Consider the following 26155-nt stretch of genomic DNA (forward strand, 5'->3'; position numbering starts at 1 on the left):
CTAAAACGGCAGGCGGGCCACCTAAACGGCAGGCGGGCCACCTAAACGGCAGGCGGGCCACCTAAAACGGCAGGCGGGTCACCTAAAACGGCAGGCGGGTCACCTAAAACGGCAGGCGGGTCACCTAAAACGGCAGGCGGGTCACCTAAAACGGCAGGCGGGTCACCTAAAACGGCAGGCGGGTCACCTAAAACGGCAGGCGGGTCACCTAAAACAGCAAACAGTAGGTCACCTAAAACAGCAGGTAGGTCACCTAAAACAGCAAACAGTAGGTCACCTAAAACAGCAGGGGGTCACCTAAAACAGCAGGTAGGCCAGGCCACCTGAAACAACGCTATATTCTGTTCATTAGCGTGCTTGACTCATTAATCCACTGTTTTCCCTCGTTCAATATGCACACAAATGAATCCCGTAAATTACCAATAAACTCCTTCCAAACAAGGCAAACAACGTTCCTAATCAATCCTCAGGTACCCTATTATGTAAATAAACGATTCAATTTAAGACGGAGAATACCAGAGAGAAATAACGAAGTACGCACACTCACCAGAACGCGCAACAAACACTACAGCCAAAATGGGAGTCACTTGCTAAAACTACAAATTCTAGCTCATTTTTTCAAAAAACAAGCCTGAAACTCTTTCTAATGACTGTTGACATCTAGTGGAAGCCCTAGGAACTGCAATCTGGGAGGTCTTCCTTTTATATTCCCATTGACAGCCATTGTAATCCACGGTGAGCTGGGAAAAAAAGTCTGTCTGGATTGTCCTCCTGTTGGTGATTTGACTGGGAGCTAATATGTATAATTTCAGACCTAATAATGGGATTGCTTGTTGTTGGCAGGTAAAATGAGTAAGGCCTCAGCTGAATCTACAGACCAAGTGATGGAGGAGGAAGTAGGTCAGCTTCCGATTACAGACCAGATGGAGGAGGAGGAGGAGGAGGTATGTCGGTCAACATCAGATGGTCTTTATGTCCCCTGCTTACTTTTTCAAATGTATCCACCTGGGCACAAACATTGATTTACCAAAAACAGTAGTGCACTAGATGGGGAATTGGGTGCCATTTGGTGAACAGCCGGACTGTAGCTCCTGTGGCAGACAACAGGACACTACGATCACTCTGGGGCTATTCTCATGCTTTTTCCTCTTGGATGTTTTTTAATAGACTGTCATGACTGTTTATTCCTCAGGCTGGGAGCTCAACAGAGACTGAGAGACCCTCCTCTTCTCACACCAAGAGGAAGCCTTCTGTTGCAGCCAAGCAAGTTGGAGGGAATGAGTCAGACACCTCGGACGAGAGTGGACAGGACGATGGCGCCTCAGATGGTAAGGTCTACCACTAGACCTGGGGCCAGCACGGGTTTTAGTGCTTCTTAAATCTTTTGGCTGGGATCCCGTTAACTTCTCTAGGGTAGGGGGCAGCATTTGGAATTTTGGATGAAAAGGATGCCCAAATTAAACGGCCTGCTACTCGGGCCCAGCAGATATGATATTCATATAACTGGTAGATTTGGATAGAAAACACTAAAGTTTCCTAAACTGTTACAGTTGTGTCTGTGTATAACAGAACTGATTTGGCAGGTGAAAACCTGAGAAAAATCCATTCAGGAAGTAGTTTTTTTTTTGGTTTTGTAGTTTACCTATTCAATGCCATTACAGTATCCATTGATTTAGGACTCAAATTGCAGTTCCTATGCCTTCCACTAGATGTCAACAGTCTTAAGAAATTGTTTCAGGTTTTGTATTCTGATAAATGAGGGAGTAAGACCAGTCTGAATTAGTGGACCCTGCCGTGTCAGAGCTTTTTCATGCGCATGTGCATTTCTTGTTTACCTTTTATATTGATGACGTTATTGTCCGGTTGAAATATTATAGTTCATTTAGGCTAAAACAACCTGAGGATTGAATATAAACATCGTTTGACATGTTTTTATGAACTTTACGGATACAATTTTGATTTTTTTGTCTGCCTGTTTTGACTATTTGAGCCTGTGGATTACTGAAGAAAACGCGCAAACAAAACAGAGGTTTTTGGATATAAAGAGGGACTTTATCGAACAAAAGGAGCATTTATTGAGTAAATGAATATCTTCTGAGTGCCACCATATGAAGATCATCAAAGGTAAGTGATTAATTTTATCTCTATTTCTGACTTCTGTAACTCCTCTACTTAGTACACAATCCAAACTCACGACGCGCGGGCAAGTCCATGCGAAAGTTCAGACAGTCATATTACAGTTCGTAGAAGCATGTCAAACGAAGTATGGAATCAATCTTTAGGATGTTTTTATCATAAATCTTCAATAATGTTCCAACCGGAGAATTCCTTTGTCTGTAGAAATGCGATGGAACGCAAACTAACTCTCACGTGACCACGTGGTTAGCTCATGGCACTCTGCCAGACCCCTGACTCAATCAGCTCTCATTCCCCCCTCCTACACAGTAGAAGCATCAAACAAGGTTCTAAAGACTGTTGACATCTAGTGGAAGCCTTAGGAAGTGCAGTATGACCCCATTTTCACTGTATATTGGAATGGCAATGAGTTGAAAAACTACAAACCTCAGATTTCCCACTTCCTGGTTGGATTTTTTCTCAGGTTTTTGCCTGCCATATGAGTTCTGTTATACTCAGACATCATTCAAACAGTTTTAGAAACTTCAGGGTGGTTTCTATGCAGTTTTTTGTTTTTTTTTACGTGTTATTTCTTACATTAGTACCCCAGGTCATCTTAGGTTTCATTACATACAGTCGAGAAGAACTACTGAATATAAGATCAGCGTCAACTCACCATCAGTACGACCAAGAATATGTTTTTCGCGACGCGGATCCTGTGTTCTGCATTTCAAACAGGACAACGGAATGGATCCCATGCAGCGACCCATTAAAACGACTCTGTCTTCTGGTCAGACTCTGGGGACGGGCACACCGTGCACCACTTCCTAGCATTCTTCTTGCCAATGTCCAGTCTCTTGACAACAAGGTTGATGAAATCCGAGCAAGGGTAGCATTCCAGAGGGACATCAGAGACTGTATCGTTCTTTGCTTCACGGAAACATGGCTCACTGGAGAGACGCTATCCGAGGCGGTGCAGCCAACGGGTTTCTCCACGCATCACGCCGACAGAAACAAACCTCTTTCTGGTAAGAAGAGGGGCGGGGGCGTATGCCTTATGGCTAACGAGACATGGTGCGATGAAAGAAACATACAGGAACTCAAATCCTTCTGTTCACCTGATTTAGAATTCCTCACAATCAAATGTAGACCGCATTATCTACCAAGAGAATTCTCTTCGATTATAATCACAGCCGTATATATCCCCCCCCAAGCAGACACATCGATGGCTCTGAACGAACTTTATTTAACTCTTTGCAAACTGGAAATCATTTATCCGGAGGCTGCATTCATTGTAGCTGGGGATTTTAACAAGGCTAATCTGAAAACAAGACTCCCTAAATTTTATCAGCATATCGATTGCGCAACCAGGGGTGGAAAAACCTTGGATCATTGTTACTCTAACTTCCGCGACGCATATAAGGCCCTGCCCTGCCCCCCTTTCGGAAAAGCTGACCACGACTCCATTTTGTTGATCCCTGCCTACAGACAGAAATTAAAACAAGAAGCTCCCACGCTGAGGTCTGTTCAACGCTGGTCCGACCAATCTGATTCCACACTCCAAGACTGCTTCCATCACGTGGACTGGGATATGTTTCGTATTGCGTCAGATAACAATATTGACGAATACGCTGATTCGGTGTGCGAGTTCATTAGAACGTGCGTTGAAGATGTCGTTCCCATAGCAACGATAAAAACATTCCCTAACCAGAAACCGTGGATTGATGGCAGCATTCGCGTGAAACTGAAAGTGCGAATCACTGCTTTTAATCGGGGCAAGGTGACTGGAAACATGACCGAATACAAACAGTGCAGCTATTCCCTCCGCAAGGCTATCAAACAAGCTAAGCGTCAGTATAGAGACAAAGTAGAATCTCAATTCAACGGCTCAGACACAAGAGGCATGTGGCAGGGTCTACAGTCAATCACGGACTACAAGAAGAAATCCAGCCCAGTCACGGACCAGGATGTCTTGCTCCCAGGCAGACTAAATAACTTCTTTGCCCGCTTTGAGGACAATACAGTGCCACTGACACGGCCTGCAACGAAAACATGCGGTCTCTCCTTCACTGCAGCCGAGGTAAGACATTTAAACGTGTTAACCCTCGCAAGGCTGCAGGCCCAGACGGCATCCCCAGCCGCGCCCTCAGAGCATGCGCAGACCAGCTGGCCGGTGTGTTTACGGACATATTCAATCAATCCCTATACCAGTCTGTTGTTCCCACATGCTTCAAGAGGGCCACCATTGTTCCAGTAACTAAGAAAGCTAAGGTAACTGAGCTAAACGACTACCGCCCCGTAGCACTCACTTCCGTCATCATGAAGTGCTTTGAGAGACTAGTCAAGGACCATATCACCTCCACCCTACCTGACACCCTAGACCCACTCCAATTTGCTTACCGCCCAAATAGGTCCACAGACGATGCAATCTCAACCCCACTGCACACTGCCCTAACCCATCTGGACAAGAGAAATACCTATGTGAGAATGCTGTTCATCGACTACAGCTCGGCATTCAACACCATAGTACCCTCCAAGCTCGTCATCAAGCTCGAGACCCTGGGTCTCGACCCCTCTCTGTGCAACTGGGTACTGGGCTTCCTGACGGGCCGCCCCCAGGTGGTGAGAGTAGGCAACAACATCTCCTCCCCGCTGATCCTCAACACTGGGGCCCCACAAGGGTGCGTTCTGAGCCCTCTCCTGTACTCCCTGTTCACCCACGACTGCAATGCCACGCACGCCTCCAACTCAATCATCAAGTTTGCGGACGACACAACAGTGGTAGGCTTGATTACCAACAACGACGAGACTGCCTACAGGGAGGAGGTGAGGGCACTCGGAGTGTGGTGTCAGGAAAATAACCTCACACTCAACGTCAACAAAACTAAGGAGATTGTGTACTTCAGGAAACAGCAGAGGGAACACCCCCCTATCCACATCGATGGAACAGTAGTGGAGAGGGTAGCAAGTTTTAAGTTCCTCGGCATACACATCACAGACAAACTGAACTGGTCCACTCACACTGACAGCGTCGTGAAGAAGGCGCAGCAGCGCCTCTTCAACCTCAGGAGGCTGAAGAAATTCGTCTTGTCACCAAAAGCACTCACAAACTTCTACAGATGCACAATCGAGAGCATCCTGGCGGGCTGTATTACCGCCTGGTACGGCAACTGCTCCGCCCTCAACCGTAAGGCTCTCCAGAGGGTAGTGAGGTCTGCACAACGCATCACCGGGGGCAAACTACCTGCCCTCCAGGACACCTACACCACCCGATGTCACAGGAAGGCCATAAAGATCATCAAGGACAACAACCACCCGAGCCACTGCCTGTTCACCCCGCTATCATCCAGAAGGCGAGGTCAGTACAGGTGCATCAAAGCTGGGACCGAGAGACTGAAAAACAGCTTCTATCTCAAGGCCATCAGACTGTTAAACAGCCACCACTAACATTGAGTGTCTGCTGCCAACACACTGACACAACTCCAGCCACTTTAATAATGGGGATTGATGGGAAATGATGTAAATATATCACTAGCCACTTTAAACAATGCTACCTTATATAATGTTACTTACCCTACATTATTCATCTCATATGCATACGTATATACTGTACACTATATCATCGACTGCATCCTTATGTAATACATGTATCACTAGCCACTTTAACTATGCCACTTTGTTTACATACTCATCTCATATGTATATACTGCACTCGATACCATCTACTGTATCTCGCCTATGCCGCTCTGTACCATCACTCATTCATATATCCTTATGTACATATTCTTTATCCCCTTACACTGTGTATAAGACAGTAGTTTTGGAATTGTTAGTTAGATTACTTGTTGGTTATTACTGCATTGTCGGAACTAGAAGCACAAGCATTTCGCTACACTCGCTTTAACATCTGCTAACCATGTGTATGTGACAAATAAAAGTTGATTTGATTTTGATTTGATATCCAAATCTACTAATATATGCATATATTAGCAACTGGGCCTGAGCAGCAGGCAGTTTACTCTGGGCACCTTATTCATCCAAGCTACTCAATACTGTCCCCAGCCATAACAAGTTAATATCATTGTGGAGCCAAAAGGTGCATTTCCACACTTTGTGGATAATTATGTGTTTGTTGGTCTGTTTGAGTTGATGTTCAAGGTTTATGTGATGAAGCAGTTGTTGAGGGTTCTGGGCTTTGGTCTAAAGTAGTGCACTATATAGGGATCTGGTCTAAAGTAGTGCACTATATAGCGAATAGGGCTCTGGTTTAAAGTAGTGGACTACATTGGAATCTGGTCTAAAGTAGTGCACTATATAGGGAATAGGGTTCAATAGGGCTCTGGTTTAAGTAGTGCACTACATATGGTGTCATTTAGGACACTGTAAAATCTTCCATATGCTTCCAAGCCAAAACAGTTCAGTACATACATTGTGCGTACAGAACATGTCGAATAAAGGTTGAATATTATTGTTTTTTTTTCTTATGAAATCAAATCTACCTCACCCATAACCATTTATCTCATCTGACCGTTGCAGTACCTGTAGGGGGTAAACCATGCACCGTACTGTATTGCAGTACCGGCTTTTACCACTGGGGGTAACCTTCCACCGTTCTCTGTTGCAGTACCTGCTTTTACCACTAGGGGGTAACCATGCACCGTACTGTATTGCAGTACCGGCTTTTACCACTAGGGGGTAACCTTCCACAGTTCTCTGTCAGTACCTGCTTTTACCACTAGGGGGTAACCTTCCACAGTTCTCTGAATCAGTACCTGCTTTTACCACTAGGGGCTAACCTTCCACAGTTCTCTGTGTCAGTACCTGCTTTTACCACTAGGGGGTAACCTTCCACAGTTCTCTGCAGCAGTACATGCTTTTACCACTAGGGGGTAACCTTCCACAGTTCTCTGCAGACACGTTCTTCTTAACCCGATCTCTGTACAGTGCATTTGGAAAGTATTCAGACCCCTTGACTTTTTCCACATTTTGTTACCTTATAGCCTTTTTAAAAAAAAATATGAAATTGTCTCCCCCCCTCATCAATCTACACACAATACCCCATAATCTACACACACTACCCCATGATCTCAAAGCAAAAACAGGTTTTTAGATGTGTTTTCAAATGTATTAAAAATGAAAAACAGATATCTTATCTACCTCTGTATTCAAATCCTTTGCTATGTGACTCAAAATGGAGTTCAGGTGCATCCTGTTTCCATTGATCATCCTTGAGATGTTTCTACAACTTGATTCGAGTCCACCTGTGGTGAATTCAATTGATTGGACATGATTTGGAAAGGCACACACCTGTCTATATAAGATCCCACAGTTGACAGTACATGTCAAAGCAAAAACCAAGCCATGAGGTCAAAGGAATTGTCCGTGGAGCTCAGAGACAGGATTTTGTCAAGGTACAGATCTGGGGAAGGGTACAAAATACTGCACCATATCTCAGATGGAAAAGTGTGTGGTCAAGATCTCTTCGGCAAAAACGTCAGTTACAGATTTCTTGTGGTCTTAGATTCATTCTGACTATTTTGAGGAAGTGTATACTGGCTACGGCATCACAAAATGGACAAACAGTACCTTTGCAGCTTCTGTTTTTCCAAGGAAGGTTTTTTTCTGGGAGTATGAAGCTCCCTCGTTAGGTTCCCCTAGACCAGATTACTGTTCTCCGGCCGAACTAAAGCATGCTGACACCCTCATTTCCTGTCCTCTCCTTCAGGGACGTTGGTTGTGCCGCCTCCTGCTGGGACTGACAACAAGGAGGACAAGAGCAGAGGAGCCATGAAGCTCCGAGTGGACCTCTCACGGAGAAAGACCGGTTAGTCTCCTCACTATATACCACACTGCTACCAACCAGGGATAGTCTGAGAAGCCCCCGTGGTTTTGACCAGAAAGGGTGTTCCTACGGCTTAATAATCACAACTACTGCCAGTTTAATGAAATTGAATTGTCCTCCGGTTGGTGATTTGACTGGGAGCTAAGCTAATATGTATAATTTCAGACCTAATAATGGGATTGCTTGTTGTTGGCAGGTAAAATGAGTAAGGCCTCAGCTGAATCTACAGACCAAGTGATGGAGGAGGAAGTAGGTCAGCTTCCGATTACAGACCAGATGGAGGAGGAGGAGGAGGTAGGTCGGTCAACATCATGATTTTATGTCCCCTGCTTACTTTTTCAAATGTATCCACCTGGGCACAAACATTGTTTTACCAAAAACAGTAGTGCACTAGATAGGGAATTGGGTGCCATTTGGTGAACAGCCGAACTGTAGCTCCTGTGGCAGACAACAGGATACTACGATCACTCTGGGGCTATTCTCATGCTTTTTCCTCTTGGATGTTTTTTAATAGACTGTCATGACTGTTTATTCCTCAGGCTGGGAGCTCAACAGAGACTGAGAGACCCTCCTCTTCTCACACCAAGAGGAAGCCTTCTGTTGCAGCCAAGCAAGTTGGAGGGAATGAGTCAGACACCTCGGACGAGAGTGGACAGGACGATGGCGCCTCAGATGGTAAGGTCTACCACTAGACCTGGGGCCAGCACGGGTTTTAGTGCTTCTTAAATCTTTTGGCTGGGATCCCGTTAACTTCTCTAGGGTAGGGGGCAGCATTTGGAATTTTGGATGAAAAGCATGCCCAAATTAAACGGCCTGCTACTCGGGCCCAGCAGATATGATATTCATATAACTGGTAGATTTGGATAGAAAACACTAAAGTTTCCTAAACTGTTACAGTTGTGTCTGTGTATAACAGACCTGATTTGGCAGGTTTTGACCTGAGAAAAATCCATTCAGGAAGTTTTTTTGGGGGGTTTTGTAGTTTTCTATTCAATGCCATTACAGTATCCATTGATTTAGGACTCAATTTGCAGTTCCAATGCCTTCCACTAGATGTCAACAGTCTTTAGAAATTGTTTCAGGTTTGTATTCTGATAAATGAGGGAGTAAGAGCAGTCTGAATGAGTGGACCCTTACGTGTCAGAGCTTTTTCATGCGCGCGACCGAGAGAGTGCATTTCTTGTTTACCTTTTATATTGATGACGTTATTGTCCGGTTGAAATATTATAGATCATTTAGGCTAAAAACAACCTGAGGATTGAATATAAACATCGTTTGACATGTTTTTATGAACTTCGAACGGATACAATTTGGATTTTTTGTCTGCCTGTTTTGACTGCATTTGAGCCTGTGGATTACTGAAGAAAACGCGCAAACAAAACAGAGGTTTTTGGATATAAAGAGGGACTTTATCGAACAAAAGGAGCATTTATTGAGTAAATGAATATCTTCTGAGTGCCACCATATGAAGATCATCAAAGGTAAGTGATTAATTTTATCTCTATTTCTGAGTTCTGTAACTCTTCTACTTGGCTGGTTACTGTTTGTAATGATTTGTATGCTGGGCTGTGTTCTCAAATAATCGTAAGGTATGCTTTTGCGTAAATCTGACACCGTGGTTGGAGTCACAAGAAGTTAATATTTAATGTAAAATATGTTTTGTTTTCTGAATTTTTATGAGTATTTCTGTATTTTGAATTTGGCGCTCTGCAATCTCACTGGATGTTGGCCAGGTGGGACGCTAACGCCCCACATACCCTAGAGGTTAACGGGATCGATATGGCAACAGCCAGTGAAATTGCATTTTAAAGATAAACTTGTTAGTCCCACCCCGGTGTCCGATTTTCAAAAAAGGCTTTACGACGAAAGCACGACATATCATTATGTTAGGTCAGCACCTATTCACAGAAAAAGACTGCCATTTTTCCAGCCAAAGAGAGGAGTCACAAAAAGCAGAAATAGAGATCAAATGAATCACTAACCTTTGATGATCTTCATCAGATGACACTCATAGGACTTCATGTTACACAACACATGGATGTTTTGTTCGATGAAGTTTAATATTTATATTCAAAAATCTGTTTACATTGGCGCGTTTATGTTTAGCCTCCAAAACATCTGGTGATTTTTCGAGAGCCACATCGATTTACAGAAATACTCATAATAAACATTGATAAGAGATACAAGTATTATACATGGAACTTTAGATAAACCTCCCCTTAATGCAACCGCTTTGTCCGATTTCAAAAAAACTTTACAGCGAAAGCAAACCATGCAATAATCTGAGTACAGCTCTGAGCCCAAACAAGCCATAAAGATATCCGCCATGTGGAGTCAACAGATGTCAGAAATAGCATTATAAATATTCAATTACCTTTGATCTTCTTCAGAATGCACTCCCAGGAATCCCAGTTCCACAATAAATGTTTGATTTGTTCGATGAAGTCCATCATTTATGTCCAAATACCTCCTTTTTGTTTGCGTTTAGTACACAATCCAAACTCATGACGCGTGGGCAAGTCCATGCGAAAGTCCATGCGAAAGTTCAGACAGTCATATTACAGTTCGTAGAAGCATGTCAAACGAAGTATGGAATCAATCTTTAGGATGTTTTTATCATAAATCTTCAATAATGTTCTAACCGGAGAATTCCTACGTCTGTAGAAATGCGATGGAACGCAAACTAACTCTCACGTGAACGCGCGTGGTTAGCTCATGGCACTCTGCCAGACCCCTGACTCAATCAGCTCTCATTCCCCCCTCCTACACAGTAGAAGCATCAAACAAGGTTCTAAAGACTGTTGACATCTAGTGGAAGCCTTAGGAAGTGCAGTATGACCCCATTTCCACTGTATATTGGAATGGCAATGAGTTGAAAAACTACAAACCTCAGATTTCCCACTTCCTGGTTGGATTTTTTCTCAGGTTTTTGCCTGCCATATGAGTTCTGTTATACTCAGACATCATTCAAACCGTTTTAGAAACTTCAGGGTGTTTTCTATCCAAATCTACTAATAATAGGCAACTGGGCCTGAGTAGCAGGCAGTTTACTCTGGGAACCTTATTCCTCAAAGCTACTCAATACTGCCCCCAGCCATAACAAGTTGCTTTTACCACTAGGGGGTAACCTTCCACAGTTCTCTGTTGCAGTACCTGCCTTTACCACTAGGGGGTGACCTTCAACCGTTCTCTGTTGCAGTACCTGCCTTTACCACTAGGGGGTAACCTTCCACAGTTCTCTGTTGCAGTACCTGCCTTTACCACTAGGGGGTAACCTTCAACCGTTCTCTGTTGCAGTACCTGCCTTTACCACTAGGGGGTAACCTTCAACCGTTCTCTGTTGCAGTACCTGCCTTTACCACTAGGGGGTAACCTTCCACAGTACCCCCTCATCAATCTACACACACTACCCCCTCATCAATCTACACACACTACCCCTCATCAATCTACACACCTTCCCCTCATCAATCTACCACACTACCCCCTCATCAATCTACACACACTACCCCTCATCAATCTACACACACTACCCCCTCATCAATACACACACTACCCCTCATCAATCTACTTCCACACTACCCCATGATGACATCCTGCCCCATGATGACATCACAATACCCCATGATGACATCACAATACCCCATAACTACACAACTACCCCATGATGACATCACAATACCCCATGATGACATCACAATACCCCATGATGACATCACAATACAAAATCTGCACACACTACCCCCTCATCAATCTACACACACTTCCCTCATCAATCTACACACACTACCCCTCATCAATCTCCACACACTGCCCCTCATCAATCTACACACACTACCCCTCATCAATCTACACACACTACCCCCTCATCAATCTACACACACTACCCCTCATCAATCTACACACACTACCCCCTCATCAATCTACACACACTACCCCCTCATCAATCTACACACTTTTGCCCCCCTCATCAATCTACACACACTACCCCCTCATCAATCTATTAACACTACCCCCTCATCAATCTACACACACTACCCTCATCAATCTACACACACTACCCCTCATCAATCTACACACACTACCCCTCATCAATCTACACACACTACCCCTCATCAATCTACACACACTACCCCTCATCAATCTACACACACTACCCCCTCATCAATCTACACACACTACCCCCTCATCAATCTACACACACTACCCCTCATCAATCTACACACACTACCCCCTCATCAATCTACACACACTACCCCCTCATCAATCTACACACACTACCCCCTCATCAATCTACACACACTACCCCCTCATCAATCTACACACACTACCCCTCATCAATCTACACACACTACCCCTCATCAATCTACACACACTACCCCTCATCAATCTACACACACTACCCCTCATCAATCTACACACACTACCCCCTCATCAATCTACACACACTACCCTCATCAATCTACACACACTACCCCCTCATCAATCTACACACACTACCCCTCATCAATCTACACACACTACCCCTCATCAATCTACACACACTACCCCCTCATCAATCTACACACACTACCCCCTCATCAATCTACACACACTACCCCTCATCAATCTACACACACTACCCCTCATCAATCTACACACACTACCCCCCTCATCAATCTACACACACTACCCCTCATCAATCTACACACACTACCCCCTCATCAATCTACACACACTACCCCTCATCAATCTACACACACCCCCTCATCAATCTACACACACTACCCCCTCATCAATCTACACACACTACCCCCTCATCAATCTACACACACTACCCCCTCATCAATCTACACACACTACCCCCTCATCAATCTACACACACTACCCCTCATCAATCTACACACACTACCCCTCATCAATCTACACACACTACCCCCTCATCAATCTACACACACTACCCCCTCATCAATCTACACACTACCCCTCATCAATCTACACACACTACCCCCTCATCAATCTACACACACTACCCTCATCAATCTACACACACTACCCCCTCATCAATCTACACACACTACCCCCTCATCAATCTACACACTACCCCCTCATCAATCTACACACACTACCCCTCATCAATCTACACACACTACCCCTCATCAATCTACACACACTACCCCCTCATCAATCTACACACACTACCCCTCATCAATCTACACACACTACCCCCTCATCAATCTACACACACTACCCCCTCATCAATCTACACACACTACCCCCTCATCAATCTACACACACTACCCCTCATCAATCTACACACACTACCCCCTCATCAATCTACACACACTACCCCTCATCAATCTACACACACTACCCCTCATCAATCTACACACACTACCCCTCATCAATCTCACACACTACCCCTCATCAATCTACACACACCCCCTCATCAATCTACACACACCCCCTCATCAATCTACACACACTACCCCTCATCAATCTACACACACTACCCTCATCAATCTACACACACACCCCTCATCAATCTACACACACTACCCCTCATCAATCTACACACACTACCCCCTCATCAATCTACACACACTACCCCTCATCAATCTACACACTACCCCCTCATCAATCTACACACACTACCCCCTCATCAATCTACACACACTACCCCTCATCAATCTACACACACTACCCCTCATCAATCTACACACACTACCCCTCATCAATCTACACACTACCCCTCATCAATCTACACACACTACCCCCTCATCAATCTACACACACTACCCCCTCATCAATCTACACACACCCCTCATCAATCTACACACACTACCCCTCATCAATCTACACACACTACCCCCTCATCAATCTACACACACTACCCCCTCATCAATCTACACACACTACCCCTCATCAATCTACACACACTACCCCTCATCAATCTACACACACTACCCCCTCATCAATCTACACACTACCCCCTCATCAATCTACACACACTACCCCTCATCAATCTACACACACTACCCCCTCATCAATCTACACACTACCCCCTCATCAATCTACACACACTACCCTCATCAATCTACACACACTACCCTCATCAATCTACACACACTACCCCCTCATCAATCTACACACACTACCCCCTCATCAATCTACACACACTACCCCCTCATCAATCTACACACACTACCCCTCATCAATCTACACACACTACCCCTCATCAATCTACACACACTACCCCTCATCAATCTACACACACTACCCCCTCATCAATCTACACACACTACCCCTCATCAATCTACACACACTACCCCCTCATCAATCTACACACACTACCCCTCATCAATCTACACACACTACCCCTCATCAATCTACACACACTACCCCTCATCAATCTACACACTACCCCCTCATCAATCTACACACACTACCCCTCATCAATCTACACACACTACCCCCTCATCAATCTACACACACTACCCTCATCAATCTACACACTACCCCCTCATCAATCTACACACACTACCCCTCATCAATCTACACACACTACCCCTCATCAATCTACACACTACCCCTCATCAATCTACACACACTACCCCCTCATCAATCTACACACACTACCCCCTCATCAATCTACACACACTACCCCTCATCAATCTACACACTACCCCTCATCAATCTACACACACTACCCCCTCATCAATCTACACACACTACCCCTCATCAATCTACACACACTACCCCCTCATCAATCTACACACACTACCCCCTCATCAATCTACACACACTACCCCCTCATCAATCTACACACACTACCCCTCATCAATCTACACACACTACCCCCTCATCAATCTACACACACTACCCCTCATCAATCTACACACACTACCCCTCATCAATCTACACACACTACCCCTCATCAATCTACACACTACCCTCATCAATCTACACACTACCCCTCATCAATCTACACACACTACCCCCTCATCAATCTACACACACTACCCCCTCATCAATCTACACACACTACCCCCTCATCAATCTACACACACCCCTCATCAATCTACACACACTACCCCCTCATCAATCTACACACTACCCCCTCATCAATCTACACACACCCCTCATCAATCTACACACACTACCCCTCATCAATCTACACACACTACCCCCTCATCAATCTACACACACCCCCTCATCAATCTACACACACTACCCCCTCATCAATCTACACACACTACCCCTCATCAATCTACACACTACCCCCTCATCAATCTACACACACTACCCCCTCATCAATCTACACACACTACCCCTCATCAATCTACACACACTACCCCTCATCAATCTACACACACTACCCTCATCAATCTACACACACTACCCTCATCAATCTACACACACCCCTCATCAATCTACACACACTACCCTCATCAATCTACACACACTACCCCTCATCAATCTACACACTACCCCTCATCAATCTACACACACTACTACCCCTCATCAATCTACACACACTACCCCTCATCAATCTACACACACTACCCCCTCATCAATCTACACACACTACCCCTCATCAATCTACACACACTACCCCTCATCAATCTACACACACTACCCCCTCATCAATCTACACACACTACCCCCTCATCAATCTACACACACTACCCCCTCATCAATCTACACACACTACCCCTCATCAATCTACACACACTACCCCTCATCAATCTACACACACTACCCCTCATCAATCTACACACACTACCCCCTCATCAATCTACACACACTACCCCTCATCAATCTACACACACTACCCCCTCATCAATCTACACACACTACCCCTCATCAATCTACACACACTACCCCTCATCAATCTACACACACTACCCTCATCAATCTACACACACTACCCCCTCATCAATCTACACACACTACCCCTCATCAATCTACACACACTACCCCTCATCAATCTACACACACTACCCCCTCATCAATCTACACACACTACCCCATGATGACATCACAATACCCCATGATGACATCACACATAACCCATGATGACATCACAATAACCCATAATCTACACACACTACCCCATAATCTACACACATACCCCATAATCTACACACAATACCCCATGATGACATCACAATACCCCATAATCTACACACAATACCCTCATAATCTACACACAATACCCCCATAATCTACACACAATACCCCATAATCTACACACAATACCCCATAATCTACACACACTACCCCATAATCTACACACAATACCCCATAATCTACACACAATACCCCATGATGACATCACAATACCCCATAATCTACACACAATACCCCATGATGACATCACAATACCCCCCCATAATCTACACACACTACCCCATAATCTACACACAATACCCTCATGATCTACACACAATACCCCATGATCTACACACAATACCCCATAATCTACACACACTACCCCATAATCTACACACAATACCCCATAATCTACACACAATACCCCATGATGACATCACAATACCCCATAATCTACACACAATACCCCATGATGACATCACAATACCCCATAATCTACACACACTACCCCATGATCTACACACACTACCCCATGATCTACACACAATACCCCATGATGACATCACAATACCCCATGATCTACACACACTACCCCATGATCTACACACAATACCCCATAATCTACACACAATACCCCATAATCTACACACAATACCCCATAATCTACACACAATACCCCATGATGACATCACAATACCCCATAATCTACACACAATACCCCATAATCTACACACAATACCCCGTGATGACATCACAATACCCCGTGATGACATCACAATACCCCATGATGTCAAAGCAAAAACAGGTTTTTAGATGTGTTTTCAAATGTATTAAATAGAAAACAGATATCTTATCTACCTCGGTATTCAAATCCTTTGCTATGTGACTCAAAATTGAGCTCAGGTGCATCCTGTTTCCATTGATCATCCTTGAGATGTTTCTACAACTTGATTGGAGTCCACCTTTTGGTAAATTCAACTGATTGGACATGATTTGGAAAGGCAACACACCTGTCTATAGAAGGTCCCACAGTTGACAGTGCATTTCAGAGCAAAAACCAAGCCATGAGGTCAAAGGAATTGTCCGTGGAGCTCCGAGACGACAGCATTTTTCTCAAGGTACAGATCTGGGGAAGGGTACAAAAACATTTCTGTATCATTGATGGACCCCAAGAACACAGTGGCCTCCGTCATTCTTAAATGGATGAAGTTTGGAACCACCAAGACTCTTCCTAAAGATGGCCGCCGGGCCAAACTGAGCAAACGGGGGAGAAGGGCCTTGGTCAGGGAGGTGACCAAGAACCCGATGGTCACTCTGACAGAGCTCCAGAGTTCCTCTGTGAACCTCCCAGAAGAACAACCATCTCTGCAGCACTCCACCAATCAGGACTTTATGGTAGAGTGGCCAGACAGAAGCCACTCCTCAGTAAGAGACCTCAGTTTACCAAAATACACCTGAAGACTCTGACCATGAGAAACAATATTATCTGTTGTGACGAAGGTCGTACTCTTTGACCTGAATGTCAAGCATGGCGTCTGGCGGAAACCTGAAGATGAAGATGATGAAGCATGGAGGTGGTGGCAGCATCATACTGCGGGGATGTTTTTCAGTCGCAAGGACTGGGAGACTAGTCAGGACCAAGGAAATGATGAACAGAGAGTGAAGAACGATCCTTGATGAAAACCTGCTCCAGAGCACTCAGGACCTCAGACTGGGGCGAAGGTTCACCTTCCAACAGGACAGTGAACACAGCCAAGACAACGCAGGAGTGGCTTTGGGACAAGTGTCTGAATGTCCTTGAGTTGCCCAGCCGGAGCCCAGACTTCAACCTGACAGAGCTTGAGAGGATCTGCAGAGAAGAATGGGAGAAACTCCCCAAATACAGGTGTACCAAGCTTCTAGTGTCATACCCAAGAAGACTGGAGGCTGTAATCGTTTCCAAAGGTACTTTAACAAAGTACTGAGTAAAGGGTCTGAATACTTTTGTAAATTATGTTTCAGTTTTTTATTAAATTTGCAAAACTGTATAATCTTCTTTTGCTTTGTTATTATGGGATATTGTGTGTAGATTGAGTGGGGAAAAACAATGTAATCCATTTTAGAGTAAGGCTGTAACGTAACAAAATGTGGAGAAAGTCACGGGGTCTGAATACCTTGCCGAAATGCACTGTATATTATGAGGACATTTAGTAATCAAGTCTATGCCCATTGATCTGTCCCTCATCAATCTACAGTAAAGTCTTTGTCATCAGAGTTTTACACACATTTTTTTCTTCTGAAAATACTGCACCATATCTCAGATGGAAAAGTGTGTGGTCAAGATCTCTTTGGCAAAAACGTCAGTTACAGATTTCTTGTTGTCTTAGATTCATTCTGACTATTTTGAGGAAGTGTATACTGGCTACGGCATCACAAAATGGACAAACAGTACCTTTGCAGCTTTTTCTGTTTTTCCAAGGAAGGTTTTTTTCTGGGAGTATGAAGCTTCCTCGTTAGGTTCCCCTAGACCAGATTACTGTTCTCCAGCCGAACTAAAGCATGCTGACACCCTCATTTCCTGTCCTCTCCTTCAGGGACGTTGGTTGTGCGGCCTCCTGCTGGGACTGACAACAAGGAGGACAAGAGCAGAGGAGCCATGAAGCTCCGACTGGACCTCTCACGGAGAAAGACAGCAGGTGGGTCACCTAAAATACCAGGTAGGTCACCTAAACCACCAGGTAGGTCACCTAAACCACCTAAACCACCAGGTAGGTCACCTAAACCACCAGCAGGCGGGTCACCTGAAACAGCAGGCGGGTCACCTGAAACAGCAGGTGGGTCACCTGAAACAGCAGGTGGGTCACCTAAAACAGCAGGTGGGTCACCTAAAACAGCAGGTGGGTCACCTAAAACAGCAGGTGGGTCACCTAAAACAGACAGCAGGTGGGTCACCTAAAACAGCAGGTTTATGATATAATTCCACCACTACATATCTTTGAAACTTTTTATGATTTAACCGTTATTTAACTAGGCAGGTCTGTTAATTAACTGCCTTGTTCAGGAGCAGAATGACAGATTTTTACCTTGTCAGCTCAGGGATTCGATCCAGCAACCTTTCGGTTACTCGTCCAGCTCTCTAACCACTAGACTACCTGCCACCTCTACACTCTAACCACTAGACTACCTGCCACCTCTACACTCTAACCACTAGGCTACCTGCCGCCTCTACACTCTAACCACTAGGCTACCTGCCACCTCTACACTCTAACCACAAGGCTACCTGCCACCTCTACACTCTAACCACAAGGCTACCTGCCGCCCAACACTCTAACCACTAGGCTACCTGCCGCCCCTACACTCTAACCACTAGACTACCTGCCGCCCCTACACTCTAACCACAAGGCTACCTGCCACCCCTACACTCTAACCACTAGGCTACCTGCCACCCCTACACTGTAACCACAAGGCTACCTGCCACCTCTACACTCTAACCACTAGGCTACCTGCCACCCCTACACTGTAACCACAAGGCTACCTGCCACCTCTACACTCTAACCACTAGGCTACCTGCCGTCCCTACACTCTAACCACTAGGCTACCTGCCACCCCTACACTGTAACCACAAGGCTACCTGCCACCTCTACACTCTAACCACTAGGCTACCTGCCACCCCTACACTCTAACCACTAGGCTACCTGCCACCCCTACACTCTAACCACAAGGCTACCTGCCATCCCTACACTCTAACCACTAGGCTACCTGTCTCCTCTACACTCTAACCACTAGGGTACCCTGCCTCCTCTACACTCTAACCACTAGGGTACCCTGCCCCCTCTACACTCTAACCACTAGGCTACCCTGCCGTCCCTCCACTCTAACCACAAGGCTACCTGCCATCCCTACACTCTAACCACTAGGCTACCTGCCACCCCTACACTCTAACCACTAGGCTACCTACCACCCCTACACTGTAACCACTAGGCTACCTACCACCTCTACACTCTAACCACTAGGCTACCTACCACCTCTACACTCTAACCACAAGGCTACCTGCCCCCTCTACACTCTAACCACTAGGCTACCTGCCCCCTCTACACTCTAACCACTAGGCTACCTACCACCTCTACACTCTAACCACTAGGCTACCTGCCACCTCTACACTCTAACCACTAGGCTACCTGCCCCCTCTACACTCTAACCACTAGGCTACCTGCCGCCTCTACACTCTAACCACTAGGCTACCTGCCCCCTCTACACTCTAACCACTAGGCTACCCTGCCACCCCTACACTCTAACCACTAGGCTACCTGCCCCCTCTACACTGTAACCACTAGGCTACCTGCCCCCTCTACACTCTAACCACTAGGCTACCTGCCACCCCTACACTCTAACCACTAGGCTACCCTGCCGCCCCTCCACTCTAACCACTAGGCTACCTGCCCCCTCTACACTGTAACCACTAGGCTACCTGCCCCCTCTACACTCTAACCACTAGGCTACCTGCCACCCCTCCACTCTAACCACTAGGCTACCTGCCCCCTCTACACTCTAACCACTAGGCTACCTGCCGTCCCTACACTCTAACCACTAGTCTTCCTGCTATCCCATATCTACGTACAGTGCCTTAGGAAAGTATTCAGACCCCTTTACTTTTTCCACATTCTGTTACTTTACAGCCTTATTCTAAAATTGGTTAATATTTTTTCCCCATCGATTTACACACTACCCCATAATTAAAACAGAGTGTTTTGCAAATTTATTACAAATGTAAAAACTTAAACTTGACGTGCGTATTCCCTGCTTGACGTGAGTATTCCCTGCTTGACGTGCGTATTCCCTGCTTGACGTGAGTATTCCCTGCTTGACGTGAGTATTCCCTGCTTGACGCGAGTATTCCCGGCTTGACGCGAGTATTCCCGGCTTGACGTGCGTATTCCCTACTTGACGCGAGTATTCCCTACTTGACGCGAGTATTCCCTACTTGACGCGAGTATTCCCTACTTGACGTGCGTATTCCCTGCTTGACGTGCGTATTCCCTACTTGACGTGCGTAATTCCCTACTTGACGTGCGTATTCCCTACTTGACGTGCGTATTCCCTACTTGACGTGCGTATTCCCTACTTGACGTAGACATTACCAGCTCTATATAGTCTAAAGGAAGCCCTGGTTACCAGACATTACTAGCTCTACATAGTCTAAAGGAAGCCCTGGTTACCAGACATTACTAACAGACATTACCCTCTGTGTTCTGTTACAGGTAACTCTTCATCCACATTATAGCAGGGGGTGTAAAGCCATAACACCCTCTGTGTTCTGTTAGACAGGTAACTCTTTATCCACATTATAGCAGGGGGTGTAAAGCCATAACACCCTCTGTGTTCTGTTAGACAGGTAACTCTTTATCCACATTATAGCAGGGGGTGTAAAGCCATAACACCCTCTGTGTTCTGTTAGACAGGTAACTCTTTATCCACATTATAGCAGGGGGTGTAAAGCCATAACACCCTCTGTGTTCTGTTAGACAGGTAACTCTTTATCCACATTATAGCAGGGGGTGTAAAGCCATAACACCCTCTGTGTTCTGTTAGACAGGTAACTCTTTATCCACATTATAGCAGGGGGTGTAAAGCCATAACACCCTCTGTGTTCTGTTAGACAGGTAACTCTTCATCCACATTATAGCAGGGGGTGTAAAGCCATAACACCCTCTGTGTTCTGTTAGACAGGTAACTCTTCATCCACATTATAGCAGGGGGTGTAAAGCCATAACACCCTCTGTGTTCTGTTAGACAGGTAACTCTTTACCCACATTATAGCAGGGGTGTAAAGCCATAACACCCTCTGTGTTCTGTTAGACAGGTAACTCTTCATCCACATTATAGCAGGGGTGTAAAGCCATAACACCCTCTGTGTTCTGTTAGACAACAGGTAACTCTTCATCCACATTATAGCAGGGGTGTAAAGCCATAACACCCTCTGTGTTCTGTTAGACAGGTAACTCTTCTTCCACATTATAGCAGGGGGTGTAAAGCCATAACACCCTCTGTGTTCTGTTAGACAGGTAACTCTCTGTCCACATTATAGCAGGGGGTGTAAAGCCATAACACCCTCTGTGTTCTGTTAGATAGGTAACTCTTCTTCCACATTATAGCAGGGGGTGTAAAGCCATAACACCCTCTGTGTTCTGTTAGACAGGTAACTCTTCTTCCACATTATAGCAGGGGGTGTAAAGCCATAACACCCTCTGTGTTCTGTTAGACAGGTAACTCTTCTTCCACATTATAGCAGGGGGTGTAAAGCCATAACACCCTCTGTGTTCTGTTAGACAGGTAACTCTCTGTCCACATTATAGCAGGAAGTCTTTCCCAGCAGCAGACTATAATCAATAATGTCAAAAGCCACACTGAAGTCTAACAAAACAGCCCCCACACTCTTTTGATCATACTTTTCTCTCAACCAATCATCGTGGATGTAAACAAAACCTGTTTGTCTCTCGGTCTTCCTCTGTGTTTATCCAGATACCACTTTGCAGGAGAGGATAGACTGCACCGCCTGTGGACAGCAGGTCAACCACTTCCAGCGCCACTCGGTGTTTGAGCACCCGATGCTCCATGTGCTCCTCTGCAAGGTAGATACACCTGCAACACCTTCCTTTAGTCCCTTCTGTCTGCCCCCCTGTGTCTCTGTCTGCCCCCCTGTGTCTCTGTCTGCCCCCCCTGTGTCTCTGTCTGCCCCCTGTCTCTGTCTGCCCCCCTGTCTCTGTCTGCCCCCCTGTCTCTGTCTGCCCCCTGTCTCTGTCTGCCCCCCTGTCTCTGTCTGTCCCCCCTGTCTCTGTCTGTCCGCCCCCTGTCTCTGTCTGTCCGCCCCCTGTCTCTGTCTGTCTGCCCCCCCTGTCTCTGTCTGTCCCCCCCTGTCTCTGTCTGTCCCCCCTGTCTCTGTCTGTCTGCCCCCTGTCTCTGTCTGTCCCCCCTGTCTCTGTCTGTCCCCCTGTCTCTGTCTGTCCCCCCTGTCTCTGTCTGCCCCCCCTGTCTCTGTCCCCCCTGTCTCTGTCCCCCTGTCTCTGTCTGTCTGCCTCCCCCTGTCTCTGTCTGTCTGCCCCCCCTGTCTCTGTCTGTCCCCCTGGGATCACTGTCCAACTCTGTCTGCCCCCCTGTCCCCGTCTCTGTCTGTCTGCCCCCTGTCTCTGTCTGTCCCCCCTGTCTCTGTCTGCCCCCCTGTCTCTGTCTGCCCCCTGTCTCTGTCTGCCCCCTGTCTCTGTCTGCCCCCCTGTCTCTGTCTGTCCCCCCTGTCTCTGTCTGTCCCCCCCCCTGTCTCTGTCTGTCCCCCTGTCTCTGTCTGTCCCCCCCTGTCTCTGTCTGTCCCCCCCTGTCTCTGTCTGTCCCCCTGTCTCTGTCTGAGCTCCTCCATTAGGGACGATATGTTGCCCCCTGTCTCTGTCTGTCTGCCCCCTGTCTCTGTCCCCCCTGTCTCTGTCTGTCTGCCCCCTGTCTCTGTCTGTCTGCCCCCCTGTCCCCCTGTCTCTGTCTGCCCCCCTGTCTCTGTCTGCCCCCCGTCTCTGTCTGTCCCCCCTGTCTCTGTCTGTCCCCCCTAGGGGACGATATGTTGCCCCCCTGTCTCTGTCTGCCCCCTGTCTCTGTCTGTCCCCCCTGTCTCTGTCTGTCCCCCCTAGGGGGACGATATGTTGCCCCCTGTCTCTGTCTGTCCCCCCCCTGTCTCTGTCTGTCCCCCCTGTCTCTGTCTGTCCCCCTGTCTCTGTCTGTCCCCCCCTGTCTCTGTCTGTCTGTCCCCCTGTCTCTGTCTGTCCCCCCTAGGGGACGATATGTTGCCCCCCCTGTCTCTGTCTGTCCCCCTAGGGGACGATATGTTGCCCCCTGTCTCTGTCTGTCCCCCTAGGGACGATATGTTGCCCCCCTGTCTCTGTCTGTCCCCCCTAGGGGACGATATGTTGCCCCCTGTCTCTGTCTGTCCCCCCCTAGGGGACGATATGTTGCCCCCTGTCTCTGTCTGTCCCCCCTGTCTCTGTCTGTCCCCCCTGTCTCTGTCTGTCCCCCCTGTCTCTGTCTGTCCCCCCTAGGGGACGATATGTTGCCCCCCTGTCTCTGTCTGTCCCCCCTAGGGGACGATATGTTGCCCCCCCCTCTGTCTGTCCCCCCTAGGGTCTGCCCCCCCCTAGGGGACGATATGTTGAATCAATTAGAATGTTTTTTACGAGATATTCCAAATGCCTGGTGTCCTTGGCTCTCGGTGCACCTTCCCATTTACACCAGAGATCTGTATATAATGACAAGATGCTCATGTCTCCATCCTGACAATGGGAGTCGTCTCCAAGGTGGGAAGGCTGAGGTCTAATTCAATCCCATAGAAACACAATAGACAGATTTTGGCGAGAGTGAAACCTCTCACTTTGCCTCTTCCTCTGGTTTACACGCACACAAAGCCCCTCCCCCTGCACACAATACCCCATAATGACAAGGCCCCTCCCCTGCACACAATACCCCATAATGACAAGGCCCCTCCCCCTAAAGACAATGACAAAGCCCCCCCCCTGCACACAAAGCCCCATAATGACAAAGCCCCTCCCCTGCACACAATACCCCATAATGACAAGGCCCCTCCCCCTGCACACAAAGCCCCATAATGACAAGGCCCCTCCCCCTGCACACAAAGCCCCATAATGACAAAGCCCCTCCCCCTGCACACAAAGCCCCATAATGACAAAGCCCCTCCCCTGCACACAAAGCCCCATAATGACAAAGCCCCTCCCCTGCACACAAAGCCCCATAATGACAAAGCCCCTCCCCTGCACACAAAGCCCCTGACAAAGCCCCCCTGCAAAGCCCCATAATGACAAAGCCCCTCCCCTGCACACAAAGCCCCATAATGACAAAGCCCCTCCCCTGCACAAAGCCCCACAAAGCCCCTCCCCTGCACACAAAGCCCCATAATGACAAAGCCCCTCCCCCTGCACACAAAGCCCCATAATGACAAAGCCCCTCCCACACAAAGCCCCATAATGACAAAGCCCCTCCCCTGCCCCTGCACACAAAGCCCCATAATGACAAAGGCCCCTCCCCTGCACACAAAGCCCCATAATGACAAAGCCCCTCCCCTGCACACAAAGCCCCATAATGACAAAGCCCCTCCCCTGCACACAAAGCCCCATAATGACAAAGCCCCTCCCCCTGCACACAAAGCCCCATAATGACAAAGCCCCTCCCCTGCACACAAAGCCCCATAATGACAAAGCCCCTCCCCTGCACACAAAGCCCCATAATGACAAAGCCCCTCCCCCACACAAAGCCCCATAATGACAAAGCCCCTCCCCCTGCACACAAAGCCCCTCCCCCTGCACACAAAGCCCCTCCCCTTGCACACAAAGCCCCTCCCCCTGCACACAAAGCCCCATAATGACAAAGCGATAACAGGTTTTTCATTGATCATCCTTGAGATGTTTCTACAACTTGATTGGAGTCCACCTGTGGTCAATTCAACTGATTGGACATGATTTGGAAAGGCACACACCTGTCTATATAAGGTCCCACTGTTGACAGTGCATTTCAGAGCAAAAACCAAGCCATGAGGTTGAAGGAATTGTCCGTAGAGCTCCGAGACAGGATTGTGTCAAGGCACAGATCTGGGGAAGGGTATCAAAAATCTGGGAGAAGGGCCTTGGTCAGGGAGGTGACCAAGAACCCAATGTAGTCTATGACAGAGCTCCAGAGGTCCTCTGTGGAGATAGAAGAACCTTCCAGAAGGACAACCATCTCTGCAGCACCCCACCAGTCAGGCCTTTATGGTAGAGTGGCCAGACGGACGCTTTTACTGAGGTAAAAGACAGACCGCCCACTTGGAGTTTGCCAAAAGGCACCTAAAGGACACTTGGACCATGAGAAAAGAGATTCTCTGGTCTGATGGTTGTCCTTCTGGAAGGTTCTCCCATCTCCACAGAGGAACTCTGGAGCTCTGTCAGAGTGACCATTGGGTTTTTGGTCACCTCCCTGACCAAGGCCCGTCTCCCCTGTTTGGCTGGGCGGCCAGCTCTAGGAAGAGTCTTGGTGGTTCCAAACTTCTTCCATTTAAGAATGATGGAGGCCACTCTGTTCTCGGGGACTTTCAATGCTGCAGAA

General features: G+C 47.0%; 1 protein-coding gene across 1 annotated transcript in view; it reads left to right on the forward strand.

The window, feature by feature from the left end:
• atrx (ATRX chromatin remodeler) overlaps positions 1-26155 on the forward strand; it is a 111194-nt gene that overhangs the window by 8061 nt on the left and 76978 nt on the right. The window contains 7 exon segments of the mRNA XM_065020010.1: positions 844-944; positions 1193-1328; positions 7841-7939; positions 8154-8251; positions 8497-8632; positions 18622-18723; positions 22547-22656. Of these exon segments, the coding sequence (XP_064876082.1) occupies positions 844-944; positions 1193-1328; positions 7841-7939; positions 8154-8251; positions 8497-8632; positions 18622-18723; positions 22547-22656 (782 nt within the window).

Source organism: Oncorhynchus nerka, linkage group LG6 (genome assembly GCF_034236695.1).
Source record: "Oncorhynchus nerka isolate Pitt River linkage group LG6, Oner_Uvic_2.0, whole genome shotgun sequence".
NCBI lineage: Eukaryota > Metazoa > Chordata > Actinopteri > Salmoniformes > Salmonidae > Oncorhynchus > Oncorhynchus nerka.